Source organism: Belonocnema kinseyi, chromosome 9, assembly GCF_010883055.1.
Source record: "Belonocnema kinseyi isolate 2016_QV_RU_SX_M_011 chromosome 9, B_treatae_v1, whole genome shotgun sequence".
Lineage (NCBI taxonomy): Eukaryota > Metazoa > Arthropoda > Insecta > Hymenoptera > Cynipidae > Belonocnema > Belonocnema kinseyi.
This window is the reverse complement of record NC_046665.1, coordinates 22146664-22168379: the sequence shown is the minus strand read 5'-3', so window position 1 is coordinate 22168379 and position 21716 is coordinate 22146664. Positions and strand designations below refer to the sequence as shown.

At 30.0% G+C, this 21716-nt stretch overlaps 1 protein-coding gene across 4 annotated transcripts in view; it reads right to left on the bottom strand.

Annotated features, from left to right (window-relative positions):
- The window catches only part of LOC117180810, a 308700-nt gene extending 306335 nt beyond the window's left edge, over positions 1-2365 (bottom strand). For all 4 annotated transcript variants that reach the window (XR_004468047.1, XM_033373331.1, XM_033373330.1 and 1 more), the window contains exon 1: positions 2118-2365. Coding sequence is in view for 3 of the 4 variants with exons in the window: in XM_033373331.1 (XP_033229222.1) it covers positions 2118-2174 (57 nt within the window). In the remaining variant the exon portion in view is untranslated. The remainder of the gene's footprint in view (positions 1-2117) is intronic.
- Positions 2366-21716: the final 19351 nt, after the last annotated feature.

Sequence of the window (21716 nt, the reverse complement as noted above, 5' to 3'; positions counted from 1 at the left end):
ATTGTGCAACAAAATTGTGCAAGAAGGCTTGACAAGAATTAAGTTCCTTATTTTTTCTAAAATTATAGAACATAGCAAAATTGCATGAATTGCGAAATTCAGTTTACTTAAAAACTTCTAATAGCCAGTTAGCCATCGAAAACGAATCGTGAAGTCGGGGGGCTCGGTTTCGCACTTGTGCATTTTCGGCTCTACAGGAGGCTGGCCTGCGCATATGTAGCAGAGTCGACTCACCGACACGCTACGTTTGAATTTGTTGTTCCCAGATGGGAGAGTAGTGGGGGCCGAAAAATTCCACGTTCTGGAGACACTGGATCTGGGATTACTGCAATTTATCGCAGCGGTCGGCATGCTCCTGACCAAGTCAGGCTACCCTGACCGGGCCGAACAACGACCTACTTTCTGCTCAGGTACCTGCGAGCTTGGGCAGACCATCCTTTTTTTCATCGGTCCTTTGTTGGAAAATGAAAAAAAAAATTGAAATTAAAAAATTCTTAATTTTGCAATCAGTGATTGCAATCGAAAAAATGCGTATATGCTGATTATGCTATTTTCAAATCGCTAGCTGAAAAATTAAAAGTTTTTAAAGTTCCTTACTTTGACATGCCTGTAAACAAAAGACCCCTGCTGGAGTAAGCTCACTCAGACTGAGGTCCATGAATAGACCGAAAAGTAGTAGACAAAATTAAGTTGGGGCGGGCCTGACCATACCTGAAAACTGAGCAAAAAGTTTGCCGACCACTGATCTACTGGATACAAACCTAGCGTCCGGCACCAGACATCTATACACTGCCTAAAAATAAAACTGAAAAATTTGTGGAAAACGACGAAAATCAAAAAAATTATTTATTATTTTAACTGTTTATTTTTACTGTTTTCAATAAGAATAGTTATTTTGTTTTTATTTAACGAAAGTAAGTTGCGGAAAATCGAAAATTCAAATATTATGCCAAAAAACGCGAGACACGTGAAAAATCTAAAAGACTTTTAGGATATTTTGTTTTATTCATACAAAATAATTAAAAAACAAAAATTCTATTTTTAGCATAGAAACGCGAGATACAGATAAATGTGTGAAGAAAGGGTTCAAGTTTTTTATTTACTTTTAAGGTAATGCAGAAAATAAATATAAATTTACAAATGTCTGTCAAAATCGAGATCGTAGCGCAAGTATCACGATGAGAATGTGTACATCAAAGCCTACAGAGCTTTCAACAACTAAATTTAACTATACTCAATTAAGTAGACACTTCAGAATATGAAAATGCATATAAATACTGGGATCTAAAAGTGCTCTTTCTGATCAAATTTCATTCAAGCATTCGAAGTGAAAGAAACAATATCCGAGCGCGAAGCGCAAGATCAAATAGATGCGCGCCCTAGGCGCCTTCAAGCTTGCAAATTTGGAATTTTGTTTGGGACCGACAGGCAGGTGACAGACATTTGGCCTTCTATTTCTTTATATTTTCTAAACACAGTCTAATAAGATTTTAAAAAGTATTTTAAAAATTGCGACCCAGACCTAGCCTTACGCAGAAAGTGACGAAGGCGCGCGCACGTAAATCTCTAGTTATATTAAAATGCATTTTGAACATCTTACCTGCTTTTGCGATTTTGCGACGCTAGCGCGCATGCAAGACTTTTAAATCATATTTCAGTTTTTTTAAAACTTATACTCTTATGTATTATGTCACATAGGTACTCATGTAGTTTACTATTACATAGGCTTTTTCGGCGGGGAGGTAAGTTTTCGCACATGCAATAAGGGCGCAATAATTCAACATAAGAACTTATAAAAATAAATAAAGACCTGTTTCAAATATTAATAAAAAAAAAGAAACAAAACAATGCGTTAAAAGGAAATATGTATCAAATTCCAAAACGTGCTAGTAAATAGTATTGGAGAAAAAGTGCGACTGTACATTTCGGAGCTCATCGCAGTGAATTAGCTTGAGTAACACATTCTGATGATTGAATTTAACGAGGACTGCCGAAAGATCTATAGGAAGTGAAATATTTTGCTTTATTGAACGACTTCCAAATCAGTTTGTTACATGGGCATTTGTTAATTCTCCTCTTCTGCGCGACCTGCAGCGTATACAAAAGAATTAGCTCACCTTCTTGCCATCCCTGAACTTGACATTTCCTTCGATTATACAATTATTATCCACCATTGTTCCTGGCAAGCTGCCGTCCAATTATTCAATAACAAGATGCTGATAGTCTTTTTGGTAATCGAAGCATGACCCTAACACAAAATCACAAAATAAACTCGGGAGCGTACGCGATTTAAAAAATACGAAAACTCTTTAACTGAACTCCGTTTCATCGTCAATACTTGCCACATGCATCGCCCAGGCGGTGGTCACTCAATGCTTTAGATGTGTCACAACGAAGTCGACGTTGGAGCCATCTAGCGTATACTCATATCCCTAAGATAAGATAATAGATAACCTTTCAGATAACCACGATAATACCCAGATACTTTTCAGATAATTGACTTGAAAACTAAATAAATTTCAGAAAACAATATAAATACAAGTATAAATACATAAATAATTGTCAGAATAATTATTTATGAATTTCTAGTTGTTTTTGTACTGTTTTCTATTTGAAAATGTGTTTTTATGATGAAAGAAGATTGTGAAATTATTTTTGAAGTATGTTGCCCAGCCCCCTTGCACGACCGTGTATGTGTATGCTGTAGTAGTTTTCTCACGATTCGGAGGGGAAATGTCGGTCAAACTAATCCAACAGATGACGCCACAAAAAGTAGGTCTGTCTTTTTCATTGAATTGCATTAAGAAAAAGCAAAAATCATTAAAAACTTGATGCTGTTTGCAAATAAACCAAATATATATATATATATATGAAAAAATAAGAGTAACTATTACTCATTATTTAAAAAAAGAAAAAGTCGTAAAAATATGTAGTTTAATATGAATAAAATTTAATTATGAGATACATTTTGAAAACAGTTCGAACTTCATATTTCTATGATTTATTTTGCTGATATTATTGATTTTATTATTTGTTCTAGTTAAACAAAATTATTAATGTACCTAATGAAAAAATTAATAATATTTAAGACCCCAATGACAAAAATATTTAAAACATGCATGATCAGAGGAATTAATAAAAAATATATTACTTATATCCAATATAAACATAATAATAATTAAAATATGTAAGACTACAACTTAAGTTGAAATATAAAGACTCTTTGTACCTTTAAAATCTTAACAATTTCAAGTTTTGAAGAAAAGATTTTTAAAAAGTAGTGGTAATTGTAATTAAAGTGTTTGAGGGAATCATTTGGTAAAAAGTCAATGACACGAATGATAAATAAGAAAATGGATTTAATATTATTCAATATAATGTATATATTTATTTAAATTGAACCAAACATCATATATGCATTTATACAGTTCAATAATTTATTTGTTGCTTAATCTTGAAAGCTTTTTTCTCGCTACATTCAGCCCCTAATCATTTTATTAAAAAATTTGAATTTAAAGGAGATTTTGAATTAAATAGTTAATAATGTTATTGCAAATCTCATTTCTAAAATAAACAGACTATAAGCTATTAAAATCCATAAACAAAGAACTGTACTCATGACGCACAGTTGGAGGAAATGCACTTTTTTCATTCAAAAATGTCCAAAGCCTTTAATTTTCTTGCGATTTTGAATTTTTCAGTTTTAAATTAAAGACCATTAAATTCTATAGATCTTGACTCTCCGAACTTTTGTCTCATCTATTTTTTTATTAATAATTTTTCCAATCAAAGTATGAACAAAGTCTTATTATCGGTGAAATTATTATTATTTTTTTTTTTGCTAAACGTGCTTCCCATTAATGTAGGAATGACATTTAACAACCAAAATATTTTAAAAGTTTATGATAACCACTGTGATAAACAATTTTTGTGCCAAAATATTAGAATTTGAGATTTTTCAAATTATGTGTGCATACTTATTCTTTTTAGTCGCGACGCCTACAATGAAGTTGGTTGACTGTTCTTTTTTTGTCAAAAATTATATTACTTGGCTCATAACTGAATCATTTTCTTCAAAATTCGACAATTCTGTCAACATTCATCCTTTTTGTTTAAAAACTCTTTTTATTCGGCGGAAAATCAATTCTTTTGATTAGGGGTACAAATGTCTGGTTGAAAATTAATCTGTTTTGGTTGGTTGACATCTTCTTTTCAAGTGAAAATCTATCTATATTGTTGAAAATTCAACTGCTTTATCGAAAATACCTGTTTCTGACTTTGATTCGGATTTGAATAGTTCTTGAAAATTTGTCTTTTTTGGGTTTTTAAATTCGTTCTGGATTTACATTTTATATTTCTTCAATTTTGCACATTTGGAATTGAAATTTTCTTGACTTTCAATATATATATATATATATATATATATATATATACATATATGTGTGTGTGTATTTATGTGTTTTCGGAGAACCTTACACAAGATGATTTTAACGATTCTCGGATATGACGTAGTTGTAAGTCGACCCTTGCATTATCTTGTGTTTTCTCTAACAGTTTCGTTGCAACTTTAAAAGAGAGCGGTCTTTTATAAACTCGGTTGGGGTAAAAGCCAAATAGAAAATTTTAAATTTGGTATAAATGCACTTTCTTAAAATTGTGCTTCGATATGCAGTTACTAGGAAATCCGGAAACGTACTTAAAGATAAGTAATTCATAGCAATTCATTATAATTTTACGATAAAAGAAAGAAAAAAAAGAAATTTAAACCTACAAAATAAAAATAACGCCGAGATTTTTGAACCGGGGAGGGGGGGGGTGGTAACTCGCTTTTTACTATAAATTCAAAAATGTAGGCCTAAAATAAACACACAAAGGAAGATATATATATATGCGTGTGTGTATGAATGTGTGTGTATGCATGTGTGTGTCTTTGGTTACGGTCTGAGAAGACGGTCGGATACAAACTTCAATATATCACAACGCTGCTGAAGGCTGGTGACCTTCTCAGCATGGAAACAAAAACACAAACCCAAGACCAGTTCTACCTCCCCCCTCTCCCAAACTTCCCTTCTTAACTGAAGTTTTTGGTAGGACTGACATTAGAACTACAATCTCCACCATATAACGATTTGATACTTAGCTTTGACATGATTTCGACTCAGAAAATAAACTTATTGCACAAAGGTGTTAGTTGGGCGTATAATCTAAACACTGAATAATACGAACTACAAAATAGCCTCGGAAAGGACTGGAACTTTTAATGACAAAAGGCATGCACACGGAAAATCTAAAGGTCATGTTTCAGGTGACGAATGGAGACTGGGTGCTTGGAATGCTAGGGGAGTGAATGAGCTCAAGGTAAAAGAATTGCGTTAAACTATGGACGTGAAGAAACTAGATATTTTATGTGTGCCCGAAACAAAGAAAAAGGGATGCGAAACTAAAGACATAAAAAACGGCGTGTTGAAAGGCGGATTTGAAATATGGTCAGGAGCAGACTGTGAATCACATGGTAAACAAACAGTAGGTCTGATTTTGAATGAAAGAGCAAAGCAGCACCTCGGACACCATGGTTTCGTGTCTCCCAGACTGCTGTGGGCTAGAATGAAAGTAGGAATCAGAAGGCTGTTTATCATAGCATGCTACGCGCTGGTTGATAGTGATCCTAGACAAGTAAAAGACGCCTTCTGGGACACTTTAAATGACACAATAAACATTTGCGAACATGGGGAAAGAATAATTCTACTAAGAGACATGAATGGTTGGTGGGCATCCAAAATCAGGATACAGAAAGAGTATTAGGTAACTTTGGGGATCCAAGAACAAACTATAACCGAGAAAAATTAGTTGGTCTATGCTTAGAAAGGGGTCTGTTTATTACAAATACTTGGTTTAGGCATAAAATGATCCACATGTACACCTGGTCTAAAGGAAATAGCCGCAGTATAATTGACTTTGTTGTTGCGGGTGAAAGACTAAGGGAGTTAGTCAAAGATACAAGGGTCATGAGGGGTCCTGAATGCAATACTGATCATTACCTTCTGATCTCAAAAATTAACTTAGGTCGGGGATGGAGAAAAAAGAGAACCAAGAAAGCAAAACAAACGCGAATTAAAATTGAGAACCTACAGAAACCGGATGTGCGAATAGATTTCCAAAATAAGATAATCGAAAACATAAATAGGGCAACGTGAGAGGACCGTATAAAAAACAAAGATATAGAAGGTGGCTGGAGTATGTGGCGGGATATCCTTGTTAGATGTACGATCGAAGTGTGTGGTGCCGCAGTTGGGGGAAGAATTTCTAGTGATGCGTGGTGGAATGATGAAATTCAGGCTGCCCAAAAAGCAAAAAGAGAAGCGTACAAGAGAACTTTAAACATCGCAGGTCTTAGCTATGAGGAAAGAAATAGACGTAGAAATGATTATAGACGCGAAAATAGGATACTTAAACGATTAGTTCAAGAAAGTAAAGATACAATTAGAGCAGAAGAAGAGAAAAAAATACAAAATGACTTTGAAGGAAGCAGGAAACTACTTCATAAAAAAATGAAAGGAAACAAAAGTACAGAAATTGTCAACATGAGAAATAGTAGGGGGAAATGGTATATGATGCAGGCGGAATACTAGAGGCTTTCAGAGACTATTTTAGGAGAAAATTCGGAGATGAAGCTATAGGACACCACAACTGCGATGCTGAACACGATGCGATGGAAAACTCAATTGAAAAAGTCTGTGTCACTGAGGTTAGGGATATAATTAAGAACTTGAAGAACGGTAAGGCTGCCGGGGTAGACGGTATTAACGCTGAAATGCTTAAACACGGTGGCACGTGCATACCATATAGACTGTGCTAATTGATAAATTTATGTTTCGAGATGGGAGACGTCCCAGACAATTGGAAAGAAGCGATTATCGTACCAATATACAAGAGAAAGGGAAATAAAAGCGAGTGGAATAATTACAGAGGGATTAGCTTATTAAGCACCGTAAGTGAAATATATTCAAAAATACTTATTCGTAGGGTAATGAAAATAACAGAAGCAAAGATTTGGGAAGTCCAAAATGGGTTTATGCCAGGAAGGTCATGTACGGATCAAATATTTAGCTTAAGGCAAATAACAGAGAAAAATTTGAGAGTGGGAAAAAAGTTTTCTGTGCATTTGTTGACCTAGAAAAAGTGTTTGACAAGGTAGATAGAAGTAAACTTTGGGAAGTCCTGAAAGAGTATGGAGTCAATGGATGGATCCTACAAGCTATAAAAACAATATATACAGGTAGCAAAGCAAGTGTAGATGAGGAATTAGATAGACGAATAAATAAAGGTAAGAAGGTTATTGGTAGAGCAGGTCCCCTTATCAGAAGTAAAAATATATCAAACAAAGCTAAAATGGCAATACATAATTATATATTTGTACCGACTGTTCTATACGGTAGCGAGGCATGGACTTATCAAGAAAAAGATAAGAGTTAAATTAACACAATTGACATGAGATTCATGCGCATAATATGCGGGAAAACCCTGATGGACAAAGTAAGTAACGAGATAATTCTAAAGGAATGTGGTGCAGAAGAGACACCAGTAGACACATGGGAAAGAAATCGGTTAAGATGGTTCGGAAATGTTGAGAGAATGCCAAATGAACGACTAACGAAACAAGTGTATCAAGGTAATTTAAATGGCGGCGTGCCCAAGGGTAGACCGCGGAAAGAATGGTTAGAATGTGTGAATGAGACCCTAGTTAGAAGAGACATAAGAAGTCACAGAAACACGAGAGCCTGCATGAAAAAATGCATGGACATAAAAGAAGCTAGAGAAGTATGCCAGGATAGGAAAGTATGGCGGCAAATAGTTAATAAAAAGAGTGTCAGTAGAGTGAATGACGCCTGAAACAAAAGACCTTGGCTACTAATGGACCCAAATGGGGAACCTTACATAACGACTTCGTGAGGTTCTTCGCTTGGGGTGATTGCTAGAGAGATTAATCAGCAACCTGGATCGGAGCAGTGTTGCGGAACGAACGTGTTATTTACTTAAATAGCACGAGAATTCTGGATCAATCTGAAAAATCTCTATCCCTTCCACACACTACTCCTTTCCCCTACCGAGTGAGTCACGCCTACCCCGAAAGGGAAATGGCTTAATGGTGTAATAATAAAATAATAATAATAATTTCCTTCAATGGCCAGAACGACTTCAAGTATTCCTTGAAATAATAAATATTTAATAATATTTGAGAAAATATAACAATTTAAATTTTTGTAAACAAATTAAATAAACAAATTAAAAATATTTTCCCTTTCGCATAGAAATTTTTTTGCAATGGAAATGTTAACAATAACCACTGTTATTAGCCATTCTTATGACAACATATTTAAACTAAAGGTTTTATCAAATTTAAATTTTCTTTGATGGCCAAGTCGGTGGTTTATTGTCGAAAGATTTTGTATTGAGTGAATCTTAACACGCAGTGTTATGATTCATTTCCAGTCTATTACGATTAAAAACCCGACTTTTTCCAAGTGAAAATGCCAACATTGGGAAATTTTTTATGTGAATTGTTTACAAACGTGTAAGTTGTTATATTCCACTAAATATGATCAAAGATACATTTTTTAGGAATATCCGTAGCCATTGTAGCGATTAGAGAAAATAATTTTTTTGATAAAATCTTACATTTGAATATTTTCTCACGAGCATTATTTATTACAATGTTTATTGTTTACTTCTCAAATATTTTTGTGACTAGCAGTTATTCGTCCAACAGCTTAAAATATTTCCAGAGTAAAAAAAAATTCTATGCGAAAGGAGCAAAATTTTGAATTTTTTCATCTAATGTGTTTACAACAATTTGAGTTGTTATATTTCATCAAATATCATTACATATTTATTGTTTTAAGGAACACCTGAAGTCTTTTTGGTGCTTGAAGGAAATAATAATTGTTTAAATCTGAAATTCTAATATTTTGCCACAAGAATTGTTTATGACAATAGTTATTATAAACTTTTTAATTATTTTTGTTATTAAATGTCATTCCTACATTAATACGAAGCACTTTTAGCAAAACAAAAATTTTACCAATAATAAGACTATTTTTTAATTTGTCTATCAAATTTGTTTGCAACAAATAAATGGAATGATAAACAAACTATTTGTATTTTATAAGTCTCTAAACATACTCATTTGTATTTTATAAGTCCCTAAACGTTAATTTAAGGCAATATAAAGCTTTCCTCATCAGTTATTAAAGAGTAACAAATTGTTATGTACAAAATTTAAGTTTTTCCATACTTTGAGTAGAAAAATTGTTAATAAACAAATAGAGAAGACAAAAGTTTGGAGCGTCCAGCTGAACGAAAAAAGTGAATTTAAATATATACACTAAATATATACATTATTTTAAATAATGATAAATCCATTTTCTCATTTATTAGTCTTTTTATTGACTTTTTGCCAAACTATTCCCTCAAACATTTTAATTACAATTGCTATTACTTTTAAATAATATTTTCTTCAAAACTTAAAATTGTTAAGATTTTAAAGGTACAAAGATTCTTTACTGTGCAACTCGAGATATAGTCTTACATATTGTAATTATTATTATATTTATATTTGAGATACGTCATATATTTTTATTAATTCTTCTGATCATGTGCATGTTTTGGCTATTTTTGTCATCGAAGTCTTTAATATTATTAATTTTTGCATTAGCTACATTGATAATTTTAACGAAATATAATTTTTTTTAACTTTAACAAATAATAAAATCAATAATATGAGCAAAGTAAATCACAAAAATATAAAGTTTGAACTGCTTTCAAAATGTATCTGAAAATTAAATTTTATTCATATTAAACTAGATATTTTCATGAATTTTTGTTGTTTCAAATAATTAGTAATAGTTACTCTTATTTTTCATAAATTATTTTTTGTTTATTTGTAAACAGTATCAAGTTTTTAATTATTTTTGCTCTTTCTTAAGGGCATGTGATACTTAGAAAATTGTCGATTTTACCAGTTTTAGGTTCCCCCGGCTTTTTTTCTAGAATAATAAATATATTGTTTTCAAAATTTTGGACGACGTAACCTCAAAATATTGCATAGGCATAAAATTTTTATTTGGCACAATACATTTTTTTTGTTATTATCCCTCAAAAAAGAGTCTGGGGACGTCCGTTATGATATTTTATTGCATCTCCAAATTCAGTTTTAAAAAGTTTTCATTTTTTTGGAAGAAAAGCCGGGGAAACTGTATCACATGCCCTTAATGCAATTCAATGGAAAAGACACACCTACTTTTTGTGGCGCCATCTGTTGGATTAGTTTAACCGAAATTCCCCTCCGGATCGTAAGAAAACAGAAAAGTGGGGGCGATGCATGGGGCTGATGTTGCCTGTGAAAACAACAACAACGAACAGTTACCATGGTTACTGTTGGCCATTTTGGAAATTTTGAACTTAAACTAGTGGTACGAGGTGCGGGCAGTGCAATCGCTGCACCATCTGGCGTATATTCCTAACGGGATCAAAGTTTGTTCAGGCACTCTCGACATTGTGAGTGACCACCGCCTGGCATCGCCCGTTTATGTGTATGAGGTCGATGGAGTGAGTGTAGAGTTCTAAAGAGTTATGTGACTGAGAAAATGCCCGAGAGCACGGCAATATGACCGAGAATTTCTTAGATGAATGTGCTCTTCGTACATTTATGAGAATTAGTGATGTTCCATTCTTTAAAATTGATTCTTTAGTTGATCTAACATCAAATAGACGAGAATCAATTCTTCAAAAGATCAACTTGAAAAAAATCAATCTTCTAAAGATCAATCTTTTAGTGGCGCAAACAAAAAGTTAAATTATGACATCAGTTTTCACTTTCAATTGTTGTTGAATAAAATAGACTTTTTCATATGAGGAATGAATCTCTCTCTCTCTCTCTATCTTCCCACGTTAGAAAAAGAGGTCCATTCGAAATAGTATCGCAGCAGTGATCCCAGACCTGAAACGAGACGTTGCCCAGTGATTCCAGATCTGAAACGAGACGTGGTCCAATGCTAAGCCACGTCTATGTGCGTGTGAATATGGTAGGAGACGATATCAAAGATATTATAAGCCTAGATGCGGCACGTGTATAGTTCGAGGAACTAATTGTAGACAGCGCTCCCGGCGAAAATTGACCGATCCCCCCATGCCTCTCAACCCGAAGATCGCACACACCAACTACTTTGCCCCTGCAACCTTCACCCATCGAACAAGTCCATCAAATAGCCGCTACTAAGGCGGTAAATACTAAATACTTAAAAATATAAAATAAAAATTTTATATTGAGAATTTTGATTTATTATTTTCATTTAATAAATCAATTATTTGAATACATTTTGCATCAAGAAAATATGTAGATGCATAAGATTTACTTTTAAATTGAATAAAAATGTAATTTTATCATAGTAGAAATTCTACTAAATGAAACTATACGCTTGAAGACATTAAAAGTTTTAATTGATAAATATATTGAGTTGAAATTTAAAATAATTAATGTTTTAAATTAATATGATCGTATAGCGTTCTCGCATGTATAATTAGCGATTTGGAGTTTTTAGATGTAAAGTTAAATTTTATAAGAATACCGCCTCCCTTACGATTATTAATTTAAGTAAACAATAATTCGTAAATTTGTATGTTTGTGTAATTAATTATCAATTAAATCAAGTATAATGAAACGATAAACTTATATAATAAGATTATTTTATATTTTTTTTATATAATATTTTATAGAATTTTATGTATCTTACTATGTATGTAAATTATGTCCCGAGTTTTTAAATTGAGAACCCCATAATTTCAAAATTGAAAAAATGTATTTTTGAATTTTACTCGAGTGGTTGATCAGAATATATAAATATTTTGTCTTAAATTTCTCAATTTAAGGTAAAAGGTCAGAAATTATTCGAAAGTTTCAAAAACATTTATCTCTTAATTGTTAGTTTGTAATAAAATAATCCCTAAATGAACTATTTATTGTCGCGGGCACATTCTCATCGTGCGCTGTGCCCGTGGCTCGCAAGTTTGAGCGCGCTTGGGGCGCGTGTCTTTTCATTCCCGCGATTCGCGCTCAGATATTTATTCTTTGCATTTAGAATACTTGAATGAAACTTAATCAAAAATATCTCTTTAGATCGCAGTATTTATATGCGTGTTCATATACTGAATTTTTTGCTTAAAGAAGTATAGTTAAAGATTAAGTTTCTCAAAGTTCTGTAGGCTTTGAGGTACACAATATTATCGTGAAACTTCCGCTGCGCACTCGTTTTTTGACAGACAGTTGTTATGCTAATAATAGGATTTTGGTTTTTATATTATTTTTTATACATGTATAAAGCAAAATATCCTACAAGTCTTCTTTTAGATTTTTTACGTATCTCGCGTCTTTTGGCGTAAGATTGGAATTTTCGATTATCTGCATATATTACTTACGATAAAACAAAATTACGAGTCCTACTGAAAAGTGGTTTAAAGAAATTTTGTAGGATTTTTCAAAACCAATCATTTCTCTTTGAATACAAATTTGTATCACATTTTTGGGCGAATAACTTTTTTCTATCAATTTGTTTTTGTACCTTTTGTTGTTTTTCCACAAATTTTTCATTTTTATTTTTAAGACCATTTTTATGATCAAGACCAAAACTACGTGTCCTGTAAAAAAGTAATTCATATTAAATTTTTAGCTCTTTTTCGGGTAAATAATTTTTGTTAAGTCATTTTTTTTTGTAACTTGTATCATTTTTTCACAAAGTTTTTTCTAGATTTTCAATGTTATTTTTCACGAATAAAACAAAAAGTACACCTTCTATAAAGAACTGATTATTAACGAATTTGTAGATCCTTTTTGAGATAACAATTTTTGTTGATTCATCTTCTTTCGTATCCTACATATTTTGACCACAAAATGGGATTTTTCATTTCTCATTATCTTTTGTGCAATAAAAATTAGAATTTTCGATTTTACAAAAAAATCCAAAAATTTTGTATGATAATCTTGTAGGGCTTTTAAAAATCAATGTTTTTCTTTACTTTTTTTCATATCGTACGTTGTTTGGCTTATAATTTTGATTTTCAATTGATATTGAAAAATTTTTAAATGCTTTTACTCTGTGAATTGTTTTTGTATTAAAAAAAGTCATCAGGATAAATTGTTTGGCCTTCTGAGTACTATTAATAGCCGTAAATAAAAATTTTAAGTATAAAGAAATATGCCAAAATTTGTATTTTTATCCAAAATGGCTGTTTAACGAACTCGTCCTTTCTTTTCGGAATTGTCGGATTTTTCTTTTCTTATCCTTTCTCAATCATAAATGATGAGAATGAGAAAAATTAGAGGCCCTTTAATTTTTGTTATTAATTTCAGTTTTTAAATCATTTAAATTCTTCAAAGTAAAACGTTGTTACTTTTCTCTGTAATATTGATATTTTATCTAATATAAATAAAATTGAAAATAAAGTTTCTTAAGTATAGTCTCAATATACTTGTTCTCTGTCATTCTTTTAATTGTTGTAAGTTCGTTTTCTGAGTCTTGTCGATTTTTTGTTGTGTATTTTTATGCTAAAAAAATTTTAAACTATACATTATAAGGATAATTTCATTAAATACAAAAATCGAAACTTTAAAGAGCCGTCAGTAAACTGAATTACTAATTGCAGGGGGGGGGGTCATGCTTAAACCTATAGTTCTAACAGGGGTCGGGGTTCAGTGGAAGAAAAGTTATGAACTTAGATAACATATAGTATGTTTCCTTATTATTAACTTTTAAATAATTGTTCTTTTTTTCTCTGTTTTTAAGAAACCCCCTTTTCTCGTTTTTTCGCTTAAATTCTTTTTGGTAGAAAGTCTACTAATATATTTGTGGTTCGAAATTCAATTCGTTTGGTTAAAAATTCTAGTATTTAGTTGCAAATTTTATTATTTTGTAAAAAATGCAACTATTTTGTTAAAAAGTCATCTTGTTTCGTTAGGAATTCAGAAGCTTGGTTAAAAGTTGAACTACTTTGTAAAAAATTATTCTTTTGGTTTTAGATTCACCTTTATGCTCGAAAATTTAACTATTATATTTTTAGAAAATTAATCTTCTGCGGATAAAAAGTCATTTTTAGACTGAACACTTTTGTTAAAAATGTAACTATTTTGTTGAAAATTCGTTTTTTTTTAATAAGAATTAATTTTTTTTAACTAACAAGGTAAACGTTTCATTTTTGATTTGAATATATTTTTTTTATTAAAAATTAATATTTTCTGGTTAAAAATTGCTCCTTTCTTATTGAAAAGTCATGTATTTTGCTAAAAATTTATCTTTTTCTACCGAAACCAAATTATCTGCGTTGAAAATTCATCATTTTTTATTAAAAATGGAACTGTTTGGGTCTACATTAATCTAATTTGGTTGATGATTCAGCAATTTTGTAAAAAATTGAACTATTCAATAGAAAATTATGTTTTTTATTTCAAATTATACCAGTTTTATAACCAACAAATTGGTTTAATGAAAATTTAACTTTTTGGCAGAAAATTAACTTTTTTTTATAAAAAATCATATTTTTGTTGAAAATTCGTCCTTTTTATAGGTAAATCGTCCTCCCGAATTTAAAATTCAAAAATTTTGTTAAAAATTAATATATTTTGTTGAAAGCTCGTCTTATTTTGGTAGATCATTCATACAATGCTGAAAAATTCATTTCTTTGGTTTAAAATTGAACTATTTTGTTCGCAATTTATCTTCTTTAATTGAAAATTAAACGACTTGGTTAAAAGTTGAAATTTATCATTAAAGATTCATATTTTTAGAAATCCCCTTGATCTTTGGGGTTCACTCTTTTGTTGAAAATTTAATTCCTCGATTTAGTTGAAAATTAATCTTTTTTAACATGTAACAATTTTCTTGACATTTTGGGTTTTCTGTTTTGTTCAAAATTAATTTTTTATCTGAAAATTGCAATTTTCCATTTTTGTTAGAAATTTATTCTTTATAAGTTTAAAATTTAATTATTTGGTAGAAAATTTTTTGTTTTGTTGAAAATTCATCTTTTTGGTCGAAAATTAATTTTCTTGGTTTTTTTACATCGTCTTTTTATTAAAAATGCAATTGTTAAGTTCTAAATTAGTCTATTTTGATTAATGATTTAACAATATGCTAGAAAATTAAAGGAGGACTCGTTTGTAAATGAACTTTTCCGTGTTTTTATCATGTTCGTTAAATCTAGTTTTTTCAATTATATTTCTGCAAGATTTACCTCTTTGGCTTAAAATTTAACTTTTTTGTTTGCAATTTGGTGTTTTATGTTAAAAATTACTTTTTTTTCTGAAAATTGCAACTTGTCTATTCTTGATTAGAAATGGATCCTTTATAAGTTAAAAATTCAACTATTTGGTAGAAAATTCATGGTATTTGCTAAAAATTCGTCTTTTTGGTAAGAAAATTAATCTTCTTTGTTGAAAATTCATAATATATATTTCTACTTTAAATCTTAGGAATTCAAACATTTATTCAATCCTTGATGGGAATTTTTTTACAAGTACGAAAAAGTATAACTATTTTTTACAGGAAAACAACAATGGATATAATACTTTTTAAATACTGTGAAATCCAGGTTGCCGTTTTAATCAAGGATACAAATTTCCCGTCATTTTCCGGCTCGCAAAAAATTATTGAATTATTTTAATTCTTTGGAATTCTTTCCTTTTCCATTTTTTTGTAATAGCTTTACTTGCTGAGATGCACCCCTAAACGCCTTATATTTCTTTAGAATTTTTTGTTTCTTCGATTCTTTGAATTATTTTTATAAACTATTTGGATTTCTTTGAAATTGTGAATTCTGATGAGCATAAGAATTGCAAGTGTTTAATTGCCCTTAAACTTTTAAAAGTAAATTTTAATTTGCAAGTCACAGTCTAGTTACTGGTTTTTGTAATTAACCATGTTATAAGGAAAAAGATTACACGTTTAAAATAATCAAGAAACAAAATCAAACAGAATTTTAATATAATTTTGATAAATAATTAAATGAGTAGTTAAAACCTACTATATTTTTTTAGGATTTAAAAATACACGGAGAATAAATTTGTAGAGTGAAGTATTCGAACCTTGAATTCACTATTTTTGTAAAAATTATATTTTTTAAAATATTTTTTGAAATTTCGTTTTTTAAACTTATTTATATAGTATTTCGGAAATTTCTTTTTTAAAAGAGACCAGACGAAGATATAATTTAACTAAGCTTTATTAAATTTATTTAGAATCTCGAAAATGTCCCTTTTTTAAAAAGAAACCGTAAAAGAAATTAATTAATTTTACCATAATAATAAATATAATCATTTTCGGCCCTCATTAATTTTAATATTTTTGGCGTGCATAGACAGCCCCGAGTCAGCTATAAATATGGTTGGCGAAGGCAAGCGCGAGAATGGAGAAACAGAAAATAACCGGCACTTTCGATTTGGCTTCGACTTGGCCCCACCGCTCCCGTAGACATGACTTATGACATCTTTGACGATATAAATGCCAGTGTCTCCAGAATGTGGGATTTTTCGGCCCCCATCACTCTCCCATCTGGGAGTGACACATTCAAACGTAGTGTGTCGGTGAGCCCGCTCTGTTAAATGCTGCGAAGCCCAGCCTCGTGTAAAGCCGAAAATGCACGAGCAGGAATCCGAGCTCTCCCGACCTTACGAATGACGATCTAGATGCTCCTCAAATTTATTCAGGTTTTGAAATCCCGAGTTACCTTAGAACCATTAGGCTTATTGCGAAGAGGCAAATATTATAGAACTTTATGTTAATAGACATATGAGACAAGACTTCTGGGTCTAAAATGTTTAAAATTTAGTGCTGCATACCTTAGTCATATTTTTAGTAAACCATGGATTTTTAACAAATAAAAAACAAATTTACGACAAAATTGTTAAATTTTAAACCTAAGAAATTGCTTCTAAGAATATATTTTTAAACTTAAACATTGTAGTTTATAATGAAGTTTGCAGTTGAAAAAATTAATTTTTAAACCCAAATAAATGCGATTTTGTCAACAAAAGAAATTAATTTATATATAAAAAAAATTAATTTTTAAAGAAGAATAATTCGCCAACAAAGAAGATAAATTTATAACTAAAAAGAAAAATTTTCAAGAAAAAAAATTGTCAACAAAATTGTTCAGTTTTCATCTATAGAAACGAATTTTAAACTAAAAAAATAAGTATTCAATCAAAAATGGACTAATCAAATTTTCAGAAAAAAAATGGAATTTTCAACAAAAGAAATTAATTTTCAACTAAAATTATAATGTTTCAACGAAACATTGAATAGATAAATTTTCAGTTGAAAAATAATTATCAATCCCAAAAAATCAAAGTTTCAACAAAATATTTAAACTCACAAGCAAAAAATTAATTTTGCAAACAAATATTTTAATTTTCAAACCAATAATTTTCTACCGAAAACAGAATTTAAAGATTTTCAAAATAAATTTTAAAACAAAAACATTTTTTGTTAACAAAATAGATAAATTTTCAACAAAAAGCGGTTAAATTATCAGTTTAAAAAATCAATTTACAACCAACAATTTTTCAGCAAAATAGTTTAATTTCCAAAAAATAGATGAACTTTTAACCATTTTATACCCAAATAAAAGAAGTTTCAACAAAAAATGCATTTCCATCCAAAGAAATGAATTCTTGATTAAAATGGAAGTATTTTTAAACATGAAAAATAATTTTCTACCAAAAAAGAAGAATTTTTGACTGAGAAAGGTCAATTTCCTACAAAAAAAAAATTCAACCAAAAATGATACAATTAAATTTTTTGTATAAGAAAATGTTTTCTCAACAACAAAAAAATCAAGTTTTCAACAAAACAGTTAAATTATCAACCAAAATAGTTATTTTTAAAAATTTTAATTTTTAAATAGTTTCATTTCCGATGGAAGAAATGAATTTTCAACTGAAAATTGTTTTTAAAAAAACACACAATCGAATTCACAACAGAATAGTTCAATTTTTAAATATACAGTTAGATTTTCATTTAAAAAATTATTTTTCAACCAAAAATGGAATGGAATGAATTCTGAGAGAAAATTAAAAAAAAAATATCACAATTTTTAAAAATTATTTCGTAGATTTTCCATATCATATAATTTTAGAGAAAATAAGGAATTTAATTCTTATTATGCCTTCTTGCGCAATTTTGTCGCACCATTTTTTGTTATGTTTTTGTTGGTTTGTAAAATTTGCTTTCAAATTTTAGTAAGTTTACGAAATATTCAGAAATTTTTAAACGAATAAAAAATACTTCAAACTTGCAAAAAAATCAGGAAAAATTTGAATAATTCTTAAAAATTAGAAGATTAGAATGTCTGAAAGTATTAGAAAAAATAATTATTTTTCTAATAATCGTTTGCAAATTTTTTATAATTTTTATTTACAAAAATGTACTTTGGAAAAATTACAACATTTTGCTTCAAAATATTTTACGTACTTTTTAGACATTTTAGGAAATAATAAAAAATGTTTTGTAATCTTTTTTCGATTTTCTGTCAGAATTTATTCCAAAAAAATTATTCGTTTATCGACTTTTATTATTACTTTTTCATTTTACATACGTATCTATTATATCCTATCAAAATTTAATATAAAAGTCTGAAATATTAAGTGTATTTAAATAGTACAATTTTTAATGTTTCCATATTTTTACAAATAATTCAACAAATTTTATGTATAATTAAAATAAACTTTTTTTAAATCTCATTGTACTTATTCCAAGATATATTTTTTTTTAATTTTCAAAATTTATGTATCTACTTATTCTAATTGGAAATTATTGGACCTCTTGCGATTAAAATCGGGATTCTGCTTGAGAAGAAATGTGCTGAGAGTAATTTAAAAAAAAATCATTCGAATTTTAATTTTAAAGACTGATAATTGTACATAATTTCCAGGCGCATCTTTCTTATTCCTCTACAGGAATTCTTAGGGTTTTCATTTTTTAAAATCAGTTTATCCTATGTTTCTAAAACTCCTCTGAACTTTAAATTCTTTTTTAATCTCATCAATTTTACTCAATATTTATTGAATTTATTCCATTATTTGCACTTTTAAAAAATTTGTAATGTTATCTAATTAAAAAATATTGATTTTAAAACCTTTTACACTCTTTTCGAAATTTTAGGAAATTGTTTAATGTGTTTAAAAATCTTCTTTAATTTTCTTTTAAAGCACATTTTACAAACTAAAAAATTATTTAAAATTTTCACACGTTACTTAGGAAAATAATTCTTTTTTTTCTAATATTGTCTGGTCTCCTAATCTTTAAAAATTATTCAAATTTTTCCTGATTTTTTTTTTATTTTGCCTAATTAAAAAAACGTTGCCTTTAAAATTTTACAGATACTTTGACTATTTTTGACGCATTTTTGAAAGTTTTGAAATGCTTCAAAATAATCTCCTAAAATTCATTTTTCGAAATAAAACTTTATTTTAATTATTTCCAAGAACCTAAAATAATTTTTTCATTTTCGTGAAAACTTACAAAATTCTTGAAAAATCTTTACAAGATTTAATTTTATTTGAATCCTTTCAAAATTTCTGAATATCTCTTAAAATTTCTCAAATTTGAAAGTAGATTTTTAAAGCAACATATAATTTTAAAAATTGTGTAACAAAATTGCACAAGAAGGCCTAATAAAAATTATGTTCCTTAATTCAAGATGTGAAAAAATTAACTCAGAATCTTTTAAATTTTTCATAGGAATTTTAAGAAAAATAATCTTATCTCATTGAAATCTTTCTGAATTCCCTTAAAGCTTCTAAAGTTTAATTTTTCGAAATTTTTGAAAATCTACATTTCTAAAAAATTTAAGTTTAAAATTAGATTTGAATCTCTTCCATTCTTCTAAATATTTCTTGAATTTACTGGATTATTTACGTTTTTTAAAACCTTTTAATCTTGTCAAATTGAAACATTTTACTTTAAAATCTTCTGCATTCTTTTAAATTTTAGGAAATCGTTTGATGTGTTTCAAAATATTTTTGATTTTTTTTGTAGTACATTTTTGTAAATAAAAATTATTTAAAATTTTCAAACGATTTTAATTTTTTCTCAGAATTCATTCCATTCCATTTTTGCTTGAAAAATAAATTTTTAAACTAAAATCTAACTATATGTTTAAAAATTGAACTATTCTGCTGTCAATTCGATTGTGTGTTATTAAAAAAAAAATTCAGTTGAAAATTCATTTCTTCCATCAAAAATGATCGAGAACTAATTTTTTTAAGTTTAAAATTCGTTTATATAGATGAAAATTGAATAATTTGGTTGAAAATTTTTTTTCTTGAAAAATTGTCTTTTTAGTTAAAAATACATCTTCTTTGTTGGCGAATTATTCTTCTTTAATAATTAATTTGTTTTAGATAAAAACTAATTTCTTTTGTTGATAAAATCGCATTTATTTGGGTTTAAAAATTAATGTTTTCAACTACAAACTTCAGTATAAACTACAATGTTTAAGTTAAAAAATGTATTTTTTAAAGTAATTTCTTAGGTTGAAAATTTAACTATTTTGTCGAAATTTTTTTTTATTTGTTAAAAACCCATTGTGTATTTTTGGCTTTGGTGGAGGAAATAAGGGTGAGTGGATGCAGAAAAGGCAGAAAGTGCGGAGATCGAGTGTAAAGGAAGAAAGGTGAGTGAAGGCAAAGGTGTGAAGGGTGAAAGTGAGTGGTTTGAAGTAAATATTTGGAGCGCGTAAAATTTTTGAGGTTAGGAGTGAAAAAATAGTTGCTTGGTCAGGGGGGCAAGAGGTAGGAAATAAAGGCGGGAAACGTCACAGAGCTTTGGGTAAGGTAGGATGCCGACGACGCGAAGTCCACAAACTGGCGCCAAAGGGTAACAGAGACTGGACGATCGCACAGAGCATAAAACCGTAGTGGCTGCAACAGCTGAAGTTGCTGGAAGCATTGAAAGTGGGGGGATGGGTGACGTTGATCGCAGTGACAGCAGTGGTAATGAAAGTGCCGAGAAGTCGACCCGGGTGGAAGGGGGGCGGATTAAGGTACGAGCAAGCAACGGGGAAGGCCTTCAAATTTACGGCGCCTTAACAAGCTAGGCAACGCGGGTTCGAACAGAAGTCTGGACGAATGACAAAAAAAGGCACGCGCGACTAGCAGTGAAGGGGAGGAAAAAAGGAAAAGAGTGGCTGGGGAAGATGAGGTAGAAAAGGACCAGGAGAACAAGAGAATTAGAATTAAAAGGAAAACACCAGAGAGAGAGGGGGGATGGGGGATGTTTGAAAAATTGGAAGCTCTCATTAAGGCTTTAGAGAGGAAACAAGAAAGAGATTGGATGAAATGAATAGGGATATGAATAGGCAGGGAACCGATGTAAGGGGGGAAGTGGAAAGAGTCAGAGAAAAATGGGAAGAATGGGATAAACGTTGGAAGGAGGAGATAGACAAGGTTTGGGGTAAGCTAGAGAGCATTGAGAATAGACAGAGAGTGGTTGACGAACAGAGATATAGAGAAATAAAACAGTTGGAAGAGCGGGTATCCAGTATAGAAATTAGGAATGACTACTATAACTAACTATACTCTCTAGCATACGCGGACGATGTAGTTCTATTAACAGATGATGAGAAGGGGATGAACCTAATGATGAGAATCTTCGAAGAGTATGTGGGAACAA